Source organism: Piliocolobus tephrosceles, chromosome 14 (assembly GCF_002776525.5).
Source record: "Piliocolobus tephrosceles isolate RC106 chromosome 14, ASM277652v3, whole genome shotgun sequence".
In the NCBI taxonomy this organism is placed as follows: domain Eukaryota; kingdom Metazoa; phylum Chordata; class Mammalia; order Primates; family Cercopithecidae; genus Piliocolobus; species Piliocolobus tephrosceles.
The window spans coordinates 7,294,373-7,312,416 of NC_045447.1; the positions used below are offsets into that span (position 1 = coordinate 7,294,373).

Consider the following 18,044-nt stretch of genomic DNA (forward strand, 5'->3'; position numbering starts at 1 on the left):
GAGAGCTGCCCAACACACTTGTGTGTAGATAAACAGCTATGGACACACAGCAACGTGGACACAGATGGGTGCCGATACCGGCAGGTCCACACACCTGGGTGGACCTATGTGGGCTGAACTGGAGGGCCCTGAACGGACCGACATGGCCACAGGCCTCTCTACCGCGAGGACAAGGACAGGGGGGAGTTGTCATGCACACGTATTTCCAGAGCATGGGTGGGTACGCCCTACATGCCAAGCACCACACTGGTCACAGCATGTGCATTCCCGCCACCCCGCAGCAGTCTCTCCAACATGGCAGCCACTGGTCACATGTGGCTATCTAAGTTAAAATGTATTAAAATTAAATAAAATATAAAATCCAGTTCCTCGGCTGCACTGGCCACATCTCATGGTGGCTGGCGGCACCACATGGGACAGTGCAGCTAGAGGCACTTTCCGTCATCACAGAAAGTGCTGCTGGTCAGCCAGGAGTGGTGGCTCACGCCTATAATCCCAGCACTTTGCGAGGCTAAGGCGGGTGGATCACTTAATGTGAGGAGTTCAAGACCAGCCTGGCCAACATGGTGAAACCCTCGTCTCTACTAAAAATACAAAAAAGAATCAGCCAGGCGACATGGCAGGCACCTGTAATCTCAGTTACTTGGGAAGCTGAGGCAGAATAGCTTGAACCCAGGAGGCGGAGGTTTCAGTGAAGAGAGATTGCGCCACTGCACCCCAGCCTGAGTGACAGAGCAAGACTCAGAAAAAAAATAAAATAAAAAAAACCCGTGGGGTTTTGCAGGTCCCCCACCCTGTGTGTCCTGGCACATCAGACCCTCCTACTGCCATGACCCAATCCCAACTCCCGTCCCGACGCCCCAAGCCCCACTCCTCTCTGACCTGCAGCCCAGGACTCTCCTCGAAGTTGTAAGCGCTGGGCCGGCCCTCCAGGGTGGAGAAGGCCACATTGCCCCCACTCAGCGGGGAGATGTCGCTGAACTCGGAGGTGCAGAAGGCCACGCGCTCATCCTCGCCAGGGCGCAGGTACTGGCCCTCGGGCCGGCCGTAGGTCTTCTGGCAGGAGGCGCTGTAGAACTGGTAGGGCTCCCATGGGCCGTCGGCGCAGCTGCGCTTGTAGATGGCGAAGCTCTCAGGGCGACTGGTGTGGAACTTTAGTCTCACATACGTGATCTCGTAAGCCTTCCCTGCAGCCAGGAAGACAGGGCCCATTTTATGGAAGGGGTGGGAGGAATGGAATCCTGGTCCGGGGAGGGCAGATGGCTGTACTGCATGCACTAGCATGGATGGATCATTGGAAGCTGTCTAGAGCTCTGGACAGGGCACGCCACCCTCCATTCGTGATGCCTGTTGGAGCACTGGGAAGGACAATGCCCGCATGCTTCCCAAGTATTTGCTGTTCCTTTTCCAGGTCAACTTGCCACCCTGCACAGGAATCTCCGTTGCAACACCCCTGATAGGCAGCCATCTCTTTTTGCTCAAATATCTCTAGCAATGGGATGTTGCCACATTCTAAGAAAGCCTGCTCTACTGTTAGAAAGTTATTTCTTTAATGTACCCCAACAAAGCCGATCCTTGCACTGTGCCTTTGGCCTCATTCCCTTGCAATGACTACAGATCTTCTAATCCTCACGAAATCCTCCCTGGACCCCTTATTGCTCCAAGTTTCTATCTTCCAAATTTCCTAAGACAGGTGTAAATCCACTGCCCCACAGCCTCATCTCCCAACTCAACCTTCAACCTACTACAATTCAGCTTCTCTGGGCCACTCCACAGAAGACACTGTACTTGCAAAGTCACCTCACTCACAGCCCCCCGTGGCCACAGCCAGGGGCCCCTGATCACACCTCCTTTTCTGGGCCTCTGATCATGCTCATCACCTCAAAAGTCCCTTGTCCCGGGGCCTCCACCTGCTCTCCTCTCCCTTGCCTGCCTTGGCCTCCTCCTGAGCCCCTCTGCTTGCTCCCTGAACCCCTAGCTTCCAGAGGCCTCTCCCTTCCCTGGGCTTTAGCCCCACTCCCCCACATGCCCCCGACACCCAGTTGGGGGATCTGCAGGCTTTATGCACCTGCCTGCCCTGCGCTCCACCCTGGATGCGTCCTCAACAGCAGACCCGGCTCCATCACAATAACTCAGCCACCCTGGGGTAGGAAGGATGGCTGTGGTAGAGGGAAGGGGGTTCCCAATTCCTCCCCTTCCCTCATGGGATGTCAACAGGCAATGCCTAAAAAGAGAAAAACCCCGACGCGGCAGTGCAGGCACAGGGCTGGGAGATAAGGATGCATCAGGGAACAGAAACGGCTCAGACAGTCAGGCGGAGAGGGAGGCTGGGGTGCGGGCGCGGGAGAACTCCCGCCTTCCACAGTTCGAGCTGGGAAGTATCTGGCGTCTACGCTGAGAGCGGGTATGATTTCAATAATAAGAAGGAAGTACAGCCTAAATTTAAAAGGCAATTTCCCCACCGCCTGAAATGCCGCCATCTCCCCCTACCCTCCTACGTTAAGGATTCCATCCAGGTACCTCCTCCTCACAGAAGCCCAACTCAACCTTAAGCCCTAATCCACACCCCTGACATCCCCCCAAGACAGGGGAGGGGGCCTCCCGCAATGTGACCCTACAGCTAGCCTCCTGCAGAGTTACCTGCTCAGCAGTGGCTCCCCACCCTGGACAGAGCTCCTCATCGTCGGCACCGGGCGTCTCTTTGGTAATCTCTAACACCCCAGCACCTAGCAAGGTGCCTGATACCTGGCAGGCATTCATTGAGTGTTGGTGCAGAAATGAATGAATGAAGGGAAGAATGGCCCACGCAGGGAGTCCCTCCTGCATCTCTACCGTTGGTAGTAGCCTCTCACTCCCCAGAGCAGCACAGAACTCACCCAGTCCCCTCCCCATGGCCGGCCTTCTATTCTCTGACCCTTCCATCCCTGGTCCCAGAGACCCCCAGGAGGCTGCCCACTGCCATCACCATCTTCCTTAGGTGTCAAGGACAAGCCATCCTAGTCTTCTCCCAAAACATCTTGACTCTAAGTAAGAGCTAAAAGGCTGGGTGCGGTGGCTCATGTCTGTAATCCCAGCACTTTGGGAGGCCGAGGCGGGTGGATCACCTGAGGTCAGGAGTTCGAGACCAGCCTGGCCAACATGGTGAAACCCCGTCTCTACTAAAAATACAAAAATTAGGGCCGGGCGCGGTGGCTCAAGCCTGTAATCCCAGCACTTTGGGAGGCCGACACAGGCGGATCACGAGGTCAGGAGATCGAGACCATCCTGGCTAACACAGTGAAACCCCGTCTCTACTAAAAATACAAAAACTAGCCGGGCGAGGTGGCGGGCGCCTGTAGTCTCAGCTACTCGGGAGGCTGAGGCAGGAGAATGGCATAAACCCGGGAGGCGGAGCTTGCAGTGAGCTGAGATCCGGCCACTGCACTCCAGTCCGGGCGACAGAGCAAGACTCCGCCTCAAAAAAAAAAAAAAAAAAATACAAAAATTAGCCAGGCATGGTGGCGGATGCCTGTAATCCCAGCTACTCAGGAGGCTGAGGCAGGAGAATTGCTTGAACCCAGGAGGTGGAGGTTGCAGTGAGCTGAGGTGGTGCCACTGCACTCCAGCCTGGGCGACAGAGCAAGACTCTGTCTTAAAAAAAAAAAAAAAAAAAAAAAAAAAAAGGCTAAAACTTCTTTCTCAGAAGAAACAGAGGAGTAAATAAATATTTGGGACTTTGTGCTAGAAGAGCCTTCTTAGAAATGACACCAAAAGCACAGGTAACAAAAGAAAAAATACATGAGCTGGACTTAATCAAAACCAAAACTTCTATCCTTCAAACAACACTACCGAGAAAATAAAAAGGCAACCCACACAGTGGGAGAAAATAGTTGCAAATCATATATCTGATAAGGGACTTGCCCACAATATATAAAGAATGCTTACCACTCAAAAAGATAACCCAACTAAAAACAGGCAAAGGGGAAGTAGATTGCTTGAGCCCAGGAGTTCGCAACCAGCCAGGGCAACATGGTGAAACCTCATTTCTACAAAAAATATAAAAAATGAGCCGAGCGCGGCGGCCGGTGCCTCCAAGCTATTTGGGAGGCTGAGGTGGGAGGACTGATTGAACCCAAGCGGTTGAGGCTGCGGTGAGCCATGATCACACCACTGCACTCAAACCTGGGCAACCGAGCGAGAACCTGGCACTCTAACCTGGGCAACCCAGTGAGACTCTATCTCAAAAAAGAAAAAACAAAAACGGCAAAGGTTTCGAATAGACATTTCTCCAAAGTGGATATATGAATGGCCAAGAAACACAAGAAAAAATGCTCCACACCATTGGCCGGCGGGGAAATGCAAGTCAAAGCCATAATGAGATCCCCTTCACACCCACTAGGCTGGCTAGTGTCAACAGAGATAATAATAAGTGCTGGTGAGGAAGTGGGGGCATTGGAACCCTCATACGCCGCTGATGGGAATGTAAAATGGGGCAGCCACTTTGGAAAACAGCCCAGCAGTTCCTCACAATGTTAGACACAGGGTTATCACAGGGCCCAGCAATTCCACTCCTCAGCATATACTCAAGAGACATGAAAACACATAACATACATCCACACAAAACGTACATATAGATGTTCACAGCAGCTTTCTTTGTATAACAGCCGAAGAGTGGGAACAACTCCAATGCCCACCAACTGATGAATGAATCAATAAAACGTGGTATGTCATATGATGGAATATGATGGGGCTACAAGAAGAAATGAAGTGCTGACACAAGCCACCACAACAATGAACCACGAGAACGTTACACTAAGTGGCAGAAGCTAATCACCAAAGACCGCATGTTATGGGATTCCACGTAAATGTCCAGAATAGGCAAATCCACAGAGACAGGAAGAAGACAGGTGGTTGTCACAGGATAGGGGTTCAGGACGGGGATTGGGGGGAAACAGAAAGTGACTGCTAATAGGTACAGGGTAATAAAGGTGTTCCAAGCCGGGCTTAGTGGCTCACACCTGTCATCCCAGCACTTTGGGAGGCTAAGGCTGGAGGATCGCTTGAGCCCAGGAGTTTAAGACCAGCCTGGGTAACATAGCAAGATCCTGTCTCTATTTATTTACTTATTTATTTTTGAGACAGAAGTCTGGTTCTGTCGCCCAGGCTGGAGTGCAGTGGCGCCATCTCGGCTCACTGCAAGCTCCGCCTCCCAGGTTCACGCCATTCTCTTGCCTCAGCCTCCCAAGTACCTGGGACTATAGGTGCCCGCCACCTCACCCGGCTGATTTTTTGTATTTTTAGTAGAGACGGGGTTTCACCATGTTAGCCAGGATGGTCTCAATCTCCTGACCTCGTGATCCGCCTGCCTCGGCCTCCCAAAGTGCTGGGATTACAGGCGTGAGCCACCACACCCGACCTACAAAAAATAAATAAATAAGAACAAATTTAAAAATTAGCTGGGTGTAGTGGCTTGCATATCCCAGCTACTTGAGAGGCTGAGGTGGGAGGATGGCTTGCGCTCAGGAGGTAGGGGCTGCAGTGAGACGTGATGGTGCCACTGCACTCCAGCCTGCGTAAGAGAGTGAGACCCTGTCTCTATACAAACAAACAAACAAAATATATACACACACACACACACACACACACTGTGTGTGTGTGTGTGTTTTCATCCACAGCTCCTGGCTTATGACTCCTATAGCCCTCCTTATGGTCTTTTGTTAGAATGTTGGGTGTGTTGGGCCTCAGGGGCAGGCCTCTGCCTTCTCCTGCCCTCCTTTCACTCTAAAGTTCCCCTACCTTTCTGACTGTGGGTCTTAAGACCCTCCAGGAAAGGGTCCCACCCTATACCCAGGGGAAGCAATGCTGATGCATGAAGCGTCCATAAAAAGCCGAGGACAGGGTTCAGGGAGCTTCTGGACGGCTGAACACAGGGAGGTTTCTGGAGGGTGGCACCCAGGGAGGGCATGGAAGCTCCCGCCCCTTCACCGTTCCTCACCCTGCTCACCTCTCCATCCATGTCCTTTGCGATATTCTTTACAATAAACCGGTCCATCTGTTACCCTGAGTTGTGCGAGCTGCTCCAGCAAACTGATTGAACCCAAAGAAGGGGTCATGGGAACTTGAAGCTAGTCTGTCAGAAGTTTCTGAGGTTTCTTGACTTGCGACTGGTGTGTGTGGTGGAAGACAGCCTTGGGGACTGAGCTCTTAACCTGTGGGATCTGATGCTATCTCTGACTAGATTGTGTTGGAACTGAATTAGAGGACACCCAGCTGGTACCGCTGCTTGTTGTGTGGGGGAAAACCCCACACATTTGGTCACAGAAGTCTTCTGTGTTAGGGCTGGGCGCGGTGGCTCAAGCCTGTAATCCCAGCACTTTGGGAGGCCGAGACGGGCAGATCACGAGGTCAGGAGATCGAGACCATCCTGGCTAACACGGTGAAACCCCGTCTCTACTAAAAAAAAAATATAAAAATCTAGCCGGGCGAGGTGGCGGGCGCCTGTAGTCCCAGCTACTCGGGAGGCTGAGGCAGGAGAATGGCGGGAACCCGGGAGGCGGAGCTTGCAGTGAGCTGAGATCCGGCCACTGCACTCCAGCCTGGGTGGCAGAGCGAGACTCCGTCTCAAAAAAAAAAAAAAGAAGTCTTCTGTGTTGATGATGCTTGTGGTCTGAGAGCAGAGGAAAAACACATTTTGAGGAGTTTTTCCCTACACAGTTATATATATATATGTATAATTGGACCTCACATCCATTAGGGTGGCTATTATAAAAAAAAAAAAAACAGAAAATAACAAGTGTTGGCAAGGATATGGAGAAATTGGAACCCTTGTGCACTGTGGGTGGGAATGTGAAATGGTGCAGCCGCTATGGAAAACTGGTGGTTCCTGAAAACACTAAAAACAATGCATCTATTTGACAGCCCCAGAGCAGTTACTGTCAGCTAAGGTTTCCACTACAGATATAAAAAGAGCGTCCCTGTGCTTTCTCTCTGACTGCTTTCTGCTTTCTGTGGCAGCCGAGATCGAACAGAGGAATACAGGAAAAAGCATGGAGAGAGAATTTTTACAACTCAAGAATAACCTTGTAAGCAGTGAAGAGCCTGTGTCACTCCAAACAAGAACCTACAATGTGAATTTGCATGAGAAGTGTTGGGAAATATCTCCTACCATCCTCACCTGGTTGATTACAAAAGCTTAAAAGTGAAAGCTAATTAAAAGCAAGCCAGTGACTCTTTGGTCCATTTGGGGAGAAACAAACAAACAAACACCAAAAAACCTAAGAATAGTTTTTTTTTTTTTTTTTTTTTTTTTGAGACAGAGTCTCCCTCTGTCGCCCAGCCTGGAGTGCAGTGGTGCGATCTCGGCTCACTGCAAGCTCCGCCTCCCGGGTTCACGCCATTCTCCTGCCTCAGCCTCCCGAGTAGCTGGGACTACAGGCGCCCGCCACCTCGCCTGGCTAGTTTTTTTTTTTTTTTTGTTTTTTTTAGTAGAGACGGGGTTTCACCGTGTTAGCCAGGATGGTCTCGATCTCCTGACCTCGTGATCCACCCGTCTCGGCCTCCCAAAGTGCTGGGATTCCAGGCTTGAGCCACTGCGCCCTGCCTGTTTTTTTTGCCATACGATCCAGCACTCCCACTTCTGGGGACATACCCAAAAGAATCAAAAGCCAGACTCCACGTTTGTGTTACATGTATTTGGGGAAGAAAAATAAAGGCATCTTCCTTCCTCCCCTAGTCTCCCTATGCACCAAAACAAGAAGCTGGTGAATCACCTCCATCCTCAGCGAGTGACCTCGGTATTCTCCAGATCACTAGCTCATTCACTGGAATATTCCGTGTGTTTGCCCTCCTCTCTGTCACCTCTCGGCCCCTCGTCTGTTCCCTGACTTATTGCAATGGTCTGGAATGCCCTGCCACCTCTCTTTGCAAACGTGCAGTCATGTCTCAGTCATGTTTCAGCTCAGACTGTACCTCAGAATCCTTCTTAACACAAAGTCCTAGGCAACAATCAATCCAAGGAAAACTGTTTGGTCTCCCCAGGTTAGAGGAGCACTTGGCAATCTTTTTGTTTTTTCAGACTTGGCAATCTTGATTCACATTTGGGGCTTAGACTTAGTGCCAAGATGGGAGGGCTGTGATGGAGCCTAGCCCTGTTTCAGCCAGGGTCTTGTGGTATCTGGTGTCATGGCCATGGGGAGTCCCCAGCTCCTCACAGGGAGTCACCACACCCAGAATTGCCAAGAGTTCGCCTGGGAGAGGAAGAACAGGAACAGTGGGTGGCCAGATGGGGCTCAGGGACCCTGCTGTGTGTGACTCCCCTGTAGGCTGGTAGCAGCTCACCGCCTGGTTCTAATGCTCGAGGTGGGCAGGGCAGCCTCACCCATGCATTCCCAGCTCAACTTTCCACTCTAGCCCTTCCCGCCCCACTCCCCAGGCCGCTATTCCCCAGATGGCTCTAATTAAAGGGCTTTGTTTTGTTTCCATTTTCCCAAAATAAGCCTCTTCATACTGAGCTCATTCTGCTTGGTCAGTGCCGGATGTGGGCCGGCTTGATTTTTATGACTGTCCCGGTGTCATTCTTGATGGGCTTTATGTTCCAGCTGGCTGGAGAGGATGCAACTTGGCGCTCCTGCTGTTTGGCTTGGGCGGTGCGGGGCGGCTGGTGGGGGATGCTCTGCTGTGCCCAGCTGCTGGCTCAGCCAGCAGGTGAAGACCGGGAGGGGGGCGGGTGGGACCTCCATGTCTCCATGGGCACCAGAAGCCCCTTCACCCCCTTCCTAGGCAGTCCCTTCTCTCTGGGGTCCCATGGACTCCTGAGTAGAAGGGCACCCTGGTTTTGAGCAGTGACTTTGGGCATGACACTGAGGAAGTCCTTCTCCTCCCTCAGCCTGACTCCTCATTAGTAAATGAAGCATTTGGGGATCTCAGCCATACAGTGCGTGTAAAGCACTTGGCAAAGCACCTGGCACACAGCAGGTGCCTACAAAATGCTGGCTATTGTTAAACAGAGACTCATGCAGGGATCATGACTCCCAGGCACACTTGGGACAGTGTCCCATACTGTCAGGACTACCTGCTGTCTCCACTCTCTCACTGGATTATAAACTCCTTGAAGGTACAAATCCTGCCTCGAATCTACTCATTCATCTGGCAAGCATTTATTGGGCACCTCTTGTGTGGCAGGTGCCATGCTCAGCAATAAGGATTCATGGCACCTGCCCCAAGGGGAGGTGACAGGTAGGGAGAGAGAGGCAGGTCTTGTCTTTGTTATTGTTGTTTGTTTGTTTGTTTTGAGACAGAATCTCACTCTGTTGTCTAGGCTGGAGTACAGTGGCACAATCTTGGCTCACTGCAACCTCCGTCCCCTGAGTTCAAGCCATTCTTCTGCCTCAGCCTCCTGAGTAGCAGTGATTACAAGCATGCACCACCAAGCCTGGCTAATTTTTGTATTTTTGTAGCGATGGGATTTCATCATGTTGGCCAGGCTGGTCTCGAACTCCTGACCTCAAGTGATCTGCCTGCCTCAGCCTCCCAAAGTGCTGGGATCAGAGGCATGAGCCGCCATGCCCAGCCGAGACAGACAGGTCTTTATAGAACAGGCCAAAGTAGCCCAGGGAGGCTGTGGGAGCATCAACAAGGCATCCTATGGTTCCAAGGATGAGCAGCCATTAGCCAGGGAAGGTGAGGAGAAGGTGCATTCCACACCAGGCAGGATGTTGGCAGAGCTGTGGCCACCTCGTGGTGAAGCCTGTAGTTCAGGCTGGCAGGAGCATGGAGAGGGAGGAGGTGATGAGAAGTAAGTTTGGGGCATGTGGTCTAGTAAGCTGGTGGGATGAGCAGGGGTGCATGGGAGCCAGACAGGTGAGGAGAGCAGAAGGAACAGAATTCTACGCACAGAGAACAGCGTATTGGGTGGCCTGGAGGTGAGGGAAGCCAAGTACTCCCAAGCAGTGTCACCACCAGCTAACAGTTGAGGATGACACTTTGGCTTGGCCTTCCTGATAGGAACACAGCTGTCTCAATCACCCAGACGCCTCATTAGCCCCTGGAGCTTGTGAGGGGCTGGGCTAGGGCTGCAGGTTTTAAGTCTCGTTGCTGTTTAAAAGATCTTGGGGGCCGGGCATGGTGACTCACACCTGTAATCCCAGCACTTTGGGAGACCGAGGCGGGCGGATCACCTGAGCTCCGGAGTTCGAGACCACCCTGGGCAACATGGTAAAACCTCGTTTCTACTAAAATACAAAAAATTAGCCGGGCATGGTGGCACGCACCTATAGTCCCAGCTACATGGGAGGCTGAAGCACGAGAATCGCTTGAACGTAGGAGGCAGAGGTTGCAGTGAGCCGAGATTGTGCCGCTTCACTCCAGCTTGGGCTACAGAGTGAGACTCCGACAACAGGGGGAAAAAAAAAATCTTGGGGCCACTCCTTTCCCAGCCTTTTGGTTGCCTTTGGAAAAAACCTTTTCATCACAAAGGATGGATTAAGCTGCTTTCTTTTATTTATTTAGTTAGTTAGTTAGTTAGTTAGTTAGTTAGTTTTTGAGATGGAGTCTTGCTTTGTTGCCCAGGCTGGAGTGCAGCGGTACAATCTCAGCTCACTGCAGCCTCTGCATCCCGGGTTCCAGCGGTTCTCCTGCCTCAGCCTCCTGGGTAGCTGGGATTACAGGCGCACGCCACCATGCCTGGCTAATTTTTGTATTTTTAGTAGAGATGGGGTTTTGCCATGTTGACCAGGCTGGTCTCGAACTCTTGACTTCAGGTGATCCGCCCACCTCAGCCTCCCAAAGTGCTGGGATTACAGGTTGAACCACCAGACCCGTTCTTTTTTTTTTTTTTTTTTGAAATAGAGTCTTACTATCACCCAGGCTGGAGTGCAGTGGTCTGATCTCGACTCACTACAACCTCTGCCTCTGGTTCAAGCGATTCTGCTGCCTCAGCCTCCCAAGTAGCTGGGATTATAGGCGCCCACCACAATGCTTGGTTAATTTTTTTTTTTTTTTTAGTAGAGACGGGGTTTCACCATGTTGGCTAGGCTGGTGTCAAACTCCTGACCTCAAGTGATCCACCAGCCTCAGCCTCCCAAAGTGCTGGGATTACAGGCGTGAGCCACCACGTCCAGCCTCTAATTAACTCTCGTAACAAAAAGTCCCCTCTGTGTCTCTGTGATATTGCTGCGTCCTCTCGCCTCCTGGTTTGGCAAGGATGGAAAAGCTGGGATGTTTCCTATGGCGTGAGGCTGCTCCTTTGCATGAAGTCCCAGTGACTGACTTTTTCCGATCACGCTTCTAGCTGCCAGCTACCTTTTAAGTGGCTCCAAGCTCCCCTCCCGAGAGGTGTCTGGCTGCTAGATGTTTACTAAGGAGTCTGCGCCGGCGACCCGCAGCAGCCCGTGCACAGCATCCTTTAGCGAATGCACATCTGGACCAGTCCCCCACCTGGTTCCAAGACGCGAAACCTCTGCTCCAAACAGACACAGACACCAGGCCGCCCCCAGATCCGGACTCTGTTTGCTCCGCACGCTTTCTTTTAAGGGGTTGGGAGTTACGGTGCCAAGCTGTGCTGCACCAGAACTTTGAAAAACATCTTAAAACAAAACATAGCAATGCGGGTGCTTTAAAAAAAATACTGTAGCAATGTGTTCTCTCCAGTTTTTAAATTAGAACAAGCTTCATGAGAGAATATTGGGAAAATGTAGAAACACGAAAAATGGAAGAAAAGTCGCTGCGAGTCCTGAGGACAAACACGCTTTTACCATTTTGATATCTTTCGTTTTTGCCTACTCTTTAGGGATTTTAAAATATAAATCTGATGATTCCACATGTACCAACTTGTGTCTTTTTCTTCATTCAACATTTTGACTTAAGAGCTCCCTGTGTATTACAAACCCTTTGTCAGCTGTTGCACTGAATGGCTCCAATCACCATGTGAATTTATGTCCTACAATTTACTTAACTATTCCCTTATGGTTCCAATTTTTCCCTACTATAAAGAACGCCTCGATGAACGTTTTCATGCATTAGGACCCTTCCCTTATTTTAATTCCCAGAAGTAGGATTCCTTTGCCAAAGGCCGGGAATATTCTTGTAGGTCTTCATCCATGTTGCCACGCTGCCTTCCCACAGAGCTGACATGTACTTCTCCCCAAACCTTCTTTTATTGTGGTGAAATATGCATAACATGACATTTACCATCTTCACCATTTGCACAGCTCACATTGTTGTGCAACCTTCACCACCATCCATCTCCAGAACTCTTTCATCTTCCCAAATTGAAACTCTGTCCCCATGAAACAGTCACTCTCCATTGCCCCTCCCCCAGCCCCTGGCAACCAGACTTCTACCTTCTGTCTCTGTGGATGTGACTACCCCAGGATGCGTCTCATATCAGTGGAACCCTACAGTATTTGTTCTGTTTTGACTGGCTTCTTTCCCTTAGCATTATGTCCTCAAGGTTCATCTGTACTGTGGCTGTGTGAGAATCTCCTTCCTTTTCAGGGCTGAGTAATACTCTACTGGATGGATGGACCACATTTGCTCTTGCTCATCATTCACCCCTTGGTGGACACTTAGGCTGCCTCGGCTTTGGTTACTGTGGAAATGCTGTTATGGGCCAGGTGCCATGGCTCATGCCTGTAATCCCAGCACTTTGGGAGGCTGAGGCGGGCAGATCATCTGAGGTCAGGAGTTCGAGACCAGTCTGGCCAACATGATGAAACCCCGTCACCACTCAAAATACAAACAATTAGCCAGGTGTGGTGGCGGGAACCTGTAATCTCAGCTACTCAGGAGGCTGAGGCAGGAGAATTGCTTGAACCTGGGAGGTGGAGGTTGCAATGAGCCGAGATCGCACCATTGCACTCCAGCCTGAGCAGTGGAGCAAGACTCTGTCTCAAAAAAATAAAAAAGAAAAGAAAATGCCTCTAGGGACACAGGGACCCCTGCACGACATCCAGAGTGGTCGGTGTTGAGGAGGCTGTTCCAATTACCCAGTCAAGGGCTCAGGTGGAGACCGAGCCAGGGCAAAAGGTGCAGGTGGAGTCCTGGATGTCGACTACGATTTAAATAAGCAAAGCCAGGGCATGAGGTGGGCAAGGGCACAGCTGCTAGGAGGGCTTGCCTGGGACAAGGGGCCGCAGGGAAGGGAGGTAGACCAAGCAACTGGAGCCTGGGCAAGGGAGAGCAGGGCAGGGCAGGGCAGGGCTGGCCCGGGAGGACGGCAGCGCTGCCATAAACGCCGTGGCTTAGGAGTATGGGAGGCACCTCCAAGGCTGGGGGTCCTTCCTCCATGAATTCCTCACTCCCTCGCTCTCAGCGAGGAAACACAGTGCAATCTTGCAATCCTGGGGTTCACAGCCCAGCCCCACCAATTCCTGCCTCTGTGGCCTTGGGCAAAATACCTGAACTCTCTCAGGTTCAGTGGGCAAGTGACTGCAATGTAGTGCCTCGGTTTCCCCATTTGCAAAATAGGCATAACAATAACAGGGCTACATGAACAAACGCCTTGGAAGCACTTGGAACAGTCTCAGGCATGAAGCATTTGTTCAACTACATTTTTCTTTTTTCTGAGAGAGGGTCTCGCTCCGTTGCCCAGGCTGGAGTGAAGTGGTGTGATCACAGCTCACTGCAGCCTGGAACTCGCAGGCTCCAGTGATCCTCCCACCTCAGCCTTCCAAGCAGCTGGGACTACAGGCACTTGCCCCCATGCCCGGCTAATTTTTTCATTTCTATTTTTATTTTTTGTAAAGACAGGCTCTCACTTTGTTGCCCAGGCTGACCCTGAACTTCTGGTTCAGGGGATCTTCCCGTCTCTGCCTCCCAAGGTGCTGGGATTACAGGTGTGAGTCTCACCCAGTCTCAGTGAAATTTGGGCTGCTCTTCCATTCATTCGCCTGACCAACCTTTACCCAGCACCCTGCGCAGTAGGCAAATGCAGGCTGGGCACTCGGGTACAGGTGTGAAAACAGGCATTCTCTCTGGAGCTCAGAGATAGGGATGGACATAAACAAACCAAGCCCTCACGCAGTGGAATCCAGACTCTGGTGGAAGGAGGATTAGGGGCTGCAAGGATGCACGGGCAGGCCCTCTGCCCAAACTTGGAGGGGTGAGAGGCTTTCCAGAGGAGACACCTCTAAGCTGAGTGGGGCAGACAGACATCCCCAGGGCTCGGCACAGGGATCGGCAGACATGCAATGGTTTTGTGGATGAACAAGATGTGAGTTAGGCTGAAGGTGGGAGGAGAAGTGTGCTGGGCAGAAGCCACAGCACATGTAAAGCGCTGGAGGAGAGACAGTGCCTTGGCCCGGCCAAGGCCTCGCTGGAGGGCAGTGTGGGAAGTGGACAGACATGACGCGGAGGCCATGGGAGGCTGCCCATGCCCATCCTGGGCTTTGTGACTTCCTACCCCTGCATCTCCTGGATTAGTCCTGGGAGGCCCAGAGAGAGAGAGAGGTGGCCAAGGCCAGCTGGGCCCAGGGGACTGGGGGGCAGTTCTGTGGGTGGATGGAGGCTAACCAGCCGCTGCCTTGACCCCCTGCCCTGCTCGGGGCTCAGCGTTCCAGCCAGAACCCCCAGGGAGCAGGAGGGAGGACTTGGCCCCCAGCACTGGCCCAGGCCAAGGCAAACGCAGCCACCCACTCGACAGGAAGACAGAACGGAGCCAAAGCTCAGGAGACCCAGCTGGCTCCAGGGCCCCTCAGGGGCCACAGGGTCCCCCTAATGTCCAGTGCCCTGGGGCCCAGCTCCTCACTGTGGCTGGCCAGACTGCAGCGTCTTCTTGGTGTCTGCACTCAGGCCATCCAGGCCCAGCCTGTCAACGAACACACAGAGCTGCCTCTGCCTATTGGTGCTGCTCCCTCAGCCTGGAACATCCTTTCCTCTTTTGTCAGCTACCATCCTTCAGGTCTCAGCGAGACCCTTCCTGACCCTGTTGATGAGGCTCATGCGCGCCAGTACATGTTCTCGGAGCATACATCCTCGTTCGCAGCGTTGCTCAGTACAGGCTGCCTTCTAGCGGGCCCCGAGCCCCCCAGGACAGGGGCCGCACATAGCCCTGTTCACAGCTGCATCCTGTGGCCAGTGAGCCAAGGCTGGGTGACCACCAAGCAAACAGCTAAATGAAAGCAAGAAGAAATCAACTTCACGCAGGAGCATCCAGGACCTGCAGGGGAGGGAGGGAAGAACTCATCCGCTTGGGGACTGAGGTCTTTCTGTGATTCCAGGAGATTCTCAGCGATCTAAGTACAAGCGGGCAGGAGACTCCCCCAGCCCAGTGAAAGCCACAGCCCACACTGTTCCTCCCAGGACCGAGGCTTGAAGCATGTGGACCAGCCTAGCCCGGACCCTCTTCATTCCCAAGTGCAGCCGTTAGGGGGACGGTCCCAGGGGCCACCATTTATTGACTTGTGTGATCCTAAGCAACTGATCTCACCCTCAGCGCCTCAGTTTTGCTGTCTGTAAAAGAACAAAGCACGCTGGTGTGGAATGCTGCCTGGGCGAGTCCTTGGCACATGGTGAGAGTCCCGGAACGGTCTGTACCCCTGTCACTGTCCACTCCCCTCACACCCCCACTGACTCCCAGGCCCCAGCCCAGTGGCCTCCCTGGGCCTTGGTGGCAGGCTGGGGCTGCCAGACCCCACTGCTGCCTTTCATCCCAGACAGGAAGGCTCAGCTCAGAGAGGACGCGAGGATCAGGAACAGATGTCCGAGAGCCACGGGGGGCTGGGAACACGGAGACCTCCATCTCCTTCCCTGCCCCTCACCCCATTCCCTCTAGGAGACCCCGGGCCAAAGCTGGCCGCCCACTCTCCCCTCCCATGAGCCTTCAAGGAGAGGGAGCAGTGGGGGACAGAGCCAGCAGAGGTGGCCTAAGGACCAGGAAGAGAGGTTGTCAGACGGCCTCCACAGGGGACACTGACAATCTCAGGCTTCTCCTTCCCCCACTATTATGCAAGCCATGGTTTAGCCTGGAGCAAACCTAAGTCATAGAAAACCAAAAAGAGGCCAAATCTGGGGCTGCACTGAGCCCCCGGCGCCCCTTGTGCGTAAACAGAGCCCAGGGTCAGGATGTCTTTGAGGAGGCAGGGTGGCCGCGAGGAGCATTTCTCAATCCCTGCAGGGGAGGCCACCCGCAGGGCAGCCTCAGCTCTGAGCCGTCTCAGCAGCCCCGCTGGTCACACACAAGGACTGCCACGGCTCCGACCCGGGCTCATGAACCCGAACAGCTGCTCAGGAGCTGTTATCCTGAGCGACTCTTATCCGCAAGGTACAGGTGAGGAAACTGAGGCTGAGGGAGGGGATGCTGCTTGCCCAGTGAGTGGCTCTGCTGGGCCTAAGTCCAAAGCCCCCTTTCGTGATTTCTACCCTATTCTGCCTCCCAGAGCAGGCAAAAGAGAATGCTGAGCTAGCCCCAGAGCACAGGACAGAGGAGGTGACCTTGTCACTCATACTTGTGGACTCTCTCCTATATGCCTGGTTTTTGGCAACAAAACAGAATGCTCACCGGGATAAGACACAGCAGGGAGTGTGTGTGTGTGCGAGTGTGTGCGTGTGTGAGACTGTGTGTGTCTTGTGTCTGTGTGTCTTCGCTGTCTTCATTCACAGTGTGGAGGCTCTCAGGCTCCTGGCTTTCAGAAGGATCAGAACCACCCTGCTTCTAAAGTTCTAGGCAGAGTTCAACGAGGGCGCACAGCTCAGCACAGGGCCTGGCACACCGCAGAGGCTCAGTAAACAGGAACTACTCTGAATCCAAAACCTTGGCCATTTCTCCCAACTTCCTCCCACCTTGTTTGTGCCTGGGCTGAGCCCTTTCCTTGGCCCCTGGGTTCTCAGGACACATGTGATACCCTTTGCCATGCAGCAGTGTCTCCCCCGCAACTCCCCACCCTGTTCCAGATTCCTTCCCCTGTGGCCTTGGGGTCCTGCCAGCTCCATTCAGACAGCTCCCCCAGACTACCCCCTCCCCACTGGCTTCCTGTCCCCTCCCCCTTGTCCCGTCCAGAAGCCCCACCTAGTGATCCAGACAGGCCGAGAGAAGGTGATGTGGTCCAAGAAGGGAGCTTCTGGGGTGGCAGCTAGTACCTGTGTGCTCTGCAAAGGGGGCTCACGGTCCCCCCCAACTCCAATGTCACTTCCCAGCCCTCCCCAGGACACTGTCACCAGGCTGAGGTGGAGCTGACTCAGTTGATGGTGGCAGAACTCACATCAAGGAGTTTATGCTCTGACCTCTGATGTCCTCAGCTGTCCACACGCTCAGATGGTCACTTAGCAGCTGTGTGCCGTTGTGCACAACAACCTCTCTGAACCTCAATTTTCTCTTCTGAAACATGGGAGACAGTCCCACCATCCCTAATCCAAACTCCTAGGCTCCAGATGTGTTTGGGAATTGAGAACTTTTCAGCTTTTAGAAAGATGATGCAGGCCTTATACCATATATTGTGCTAATACCCCCAGTGGGGTCTGGGGCTGCCGGCTGCACTCAGATGAGATTTCAGTAGCAAAGCGAATGAATATTCATTCTCACCAGGATAAACATAGCTTATAAACAGCCTCAGGTCAGGTTTAGCAGCCAAAATGAGTTATAAAAATAATTTGAGTTTTCAAAGCTTTGGGAGACTGACCTGGAAGATAAGGGAGTCTAACTAGTGATACCAGCCCCTCCTGAAAGGGCCGTGGAGGCTGCAACAGGATAGACACTGAGCGTATACCCGGCCACAGAGGACATGGGAACTGGGCTGAACTCGGAGGGAGGAGAGAACATTCCAGCTCCCTGCAGTGGGGGCAGGGGCTGAGAACCAGGGCTGGGTTCAGACTCCAGATTGTAATTCCTGGAGATCTAAGGGCTCCTGCACCTCGGCAAGTCATGAGCAGGGTGGAGAGGCCACGCCATCGGGCGCAGCTACCCAGCAGCACGAAGAGACTTAGTCCTCCTTGCCCAGAGGGTTAAACTTTGCCTGTGCAGTGATGAATGTCACAACCTCTATCTTCCAGAACCCGCCCAATGACTGCAGGCAGCTTCAGGGGTCCACTGAGTAACTGAAGTTGACCGGACGCCCCAAGATCAGGAGCCCCTG

The 18,044-nt window shown here is 52.8% G+C and overlaps 1 protein-coding gene across 1 annotated transcript in view; it reads right to left on the minus strand.

The window, feature by feature from the left end:
• Positions 1-18,044, minus strand: part of LAMC3 (laminin subunit gamma 3) — an 86,029-nt gene that overhangs the window by 66,572 nt on the left and 1,413 nt on the right. The window contains exon 2 of the mRNA XM_023217220.2: positions 883-1,187. Coding sequence (XP_023072988.1) covers positions 883-1,187 — 305 coding nt within the window. The remainder of the gene's footprint in view (positions 1-882; positions 1,188-18,044) is intronic.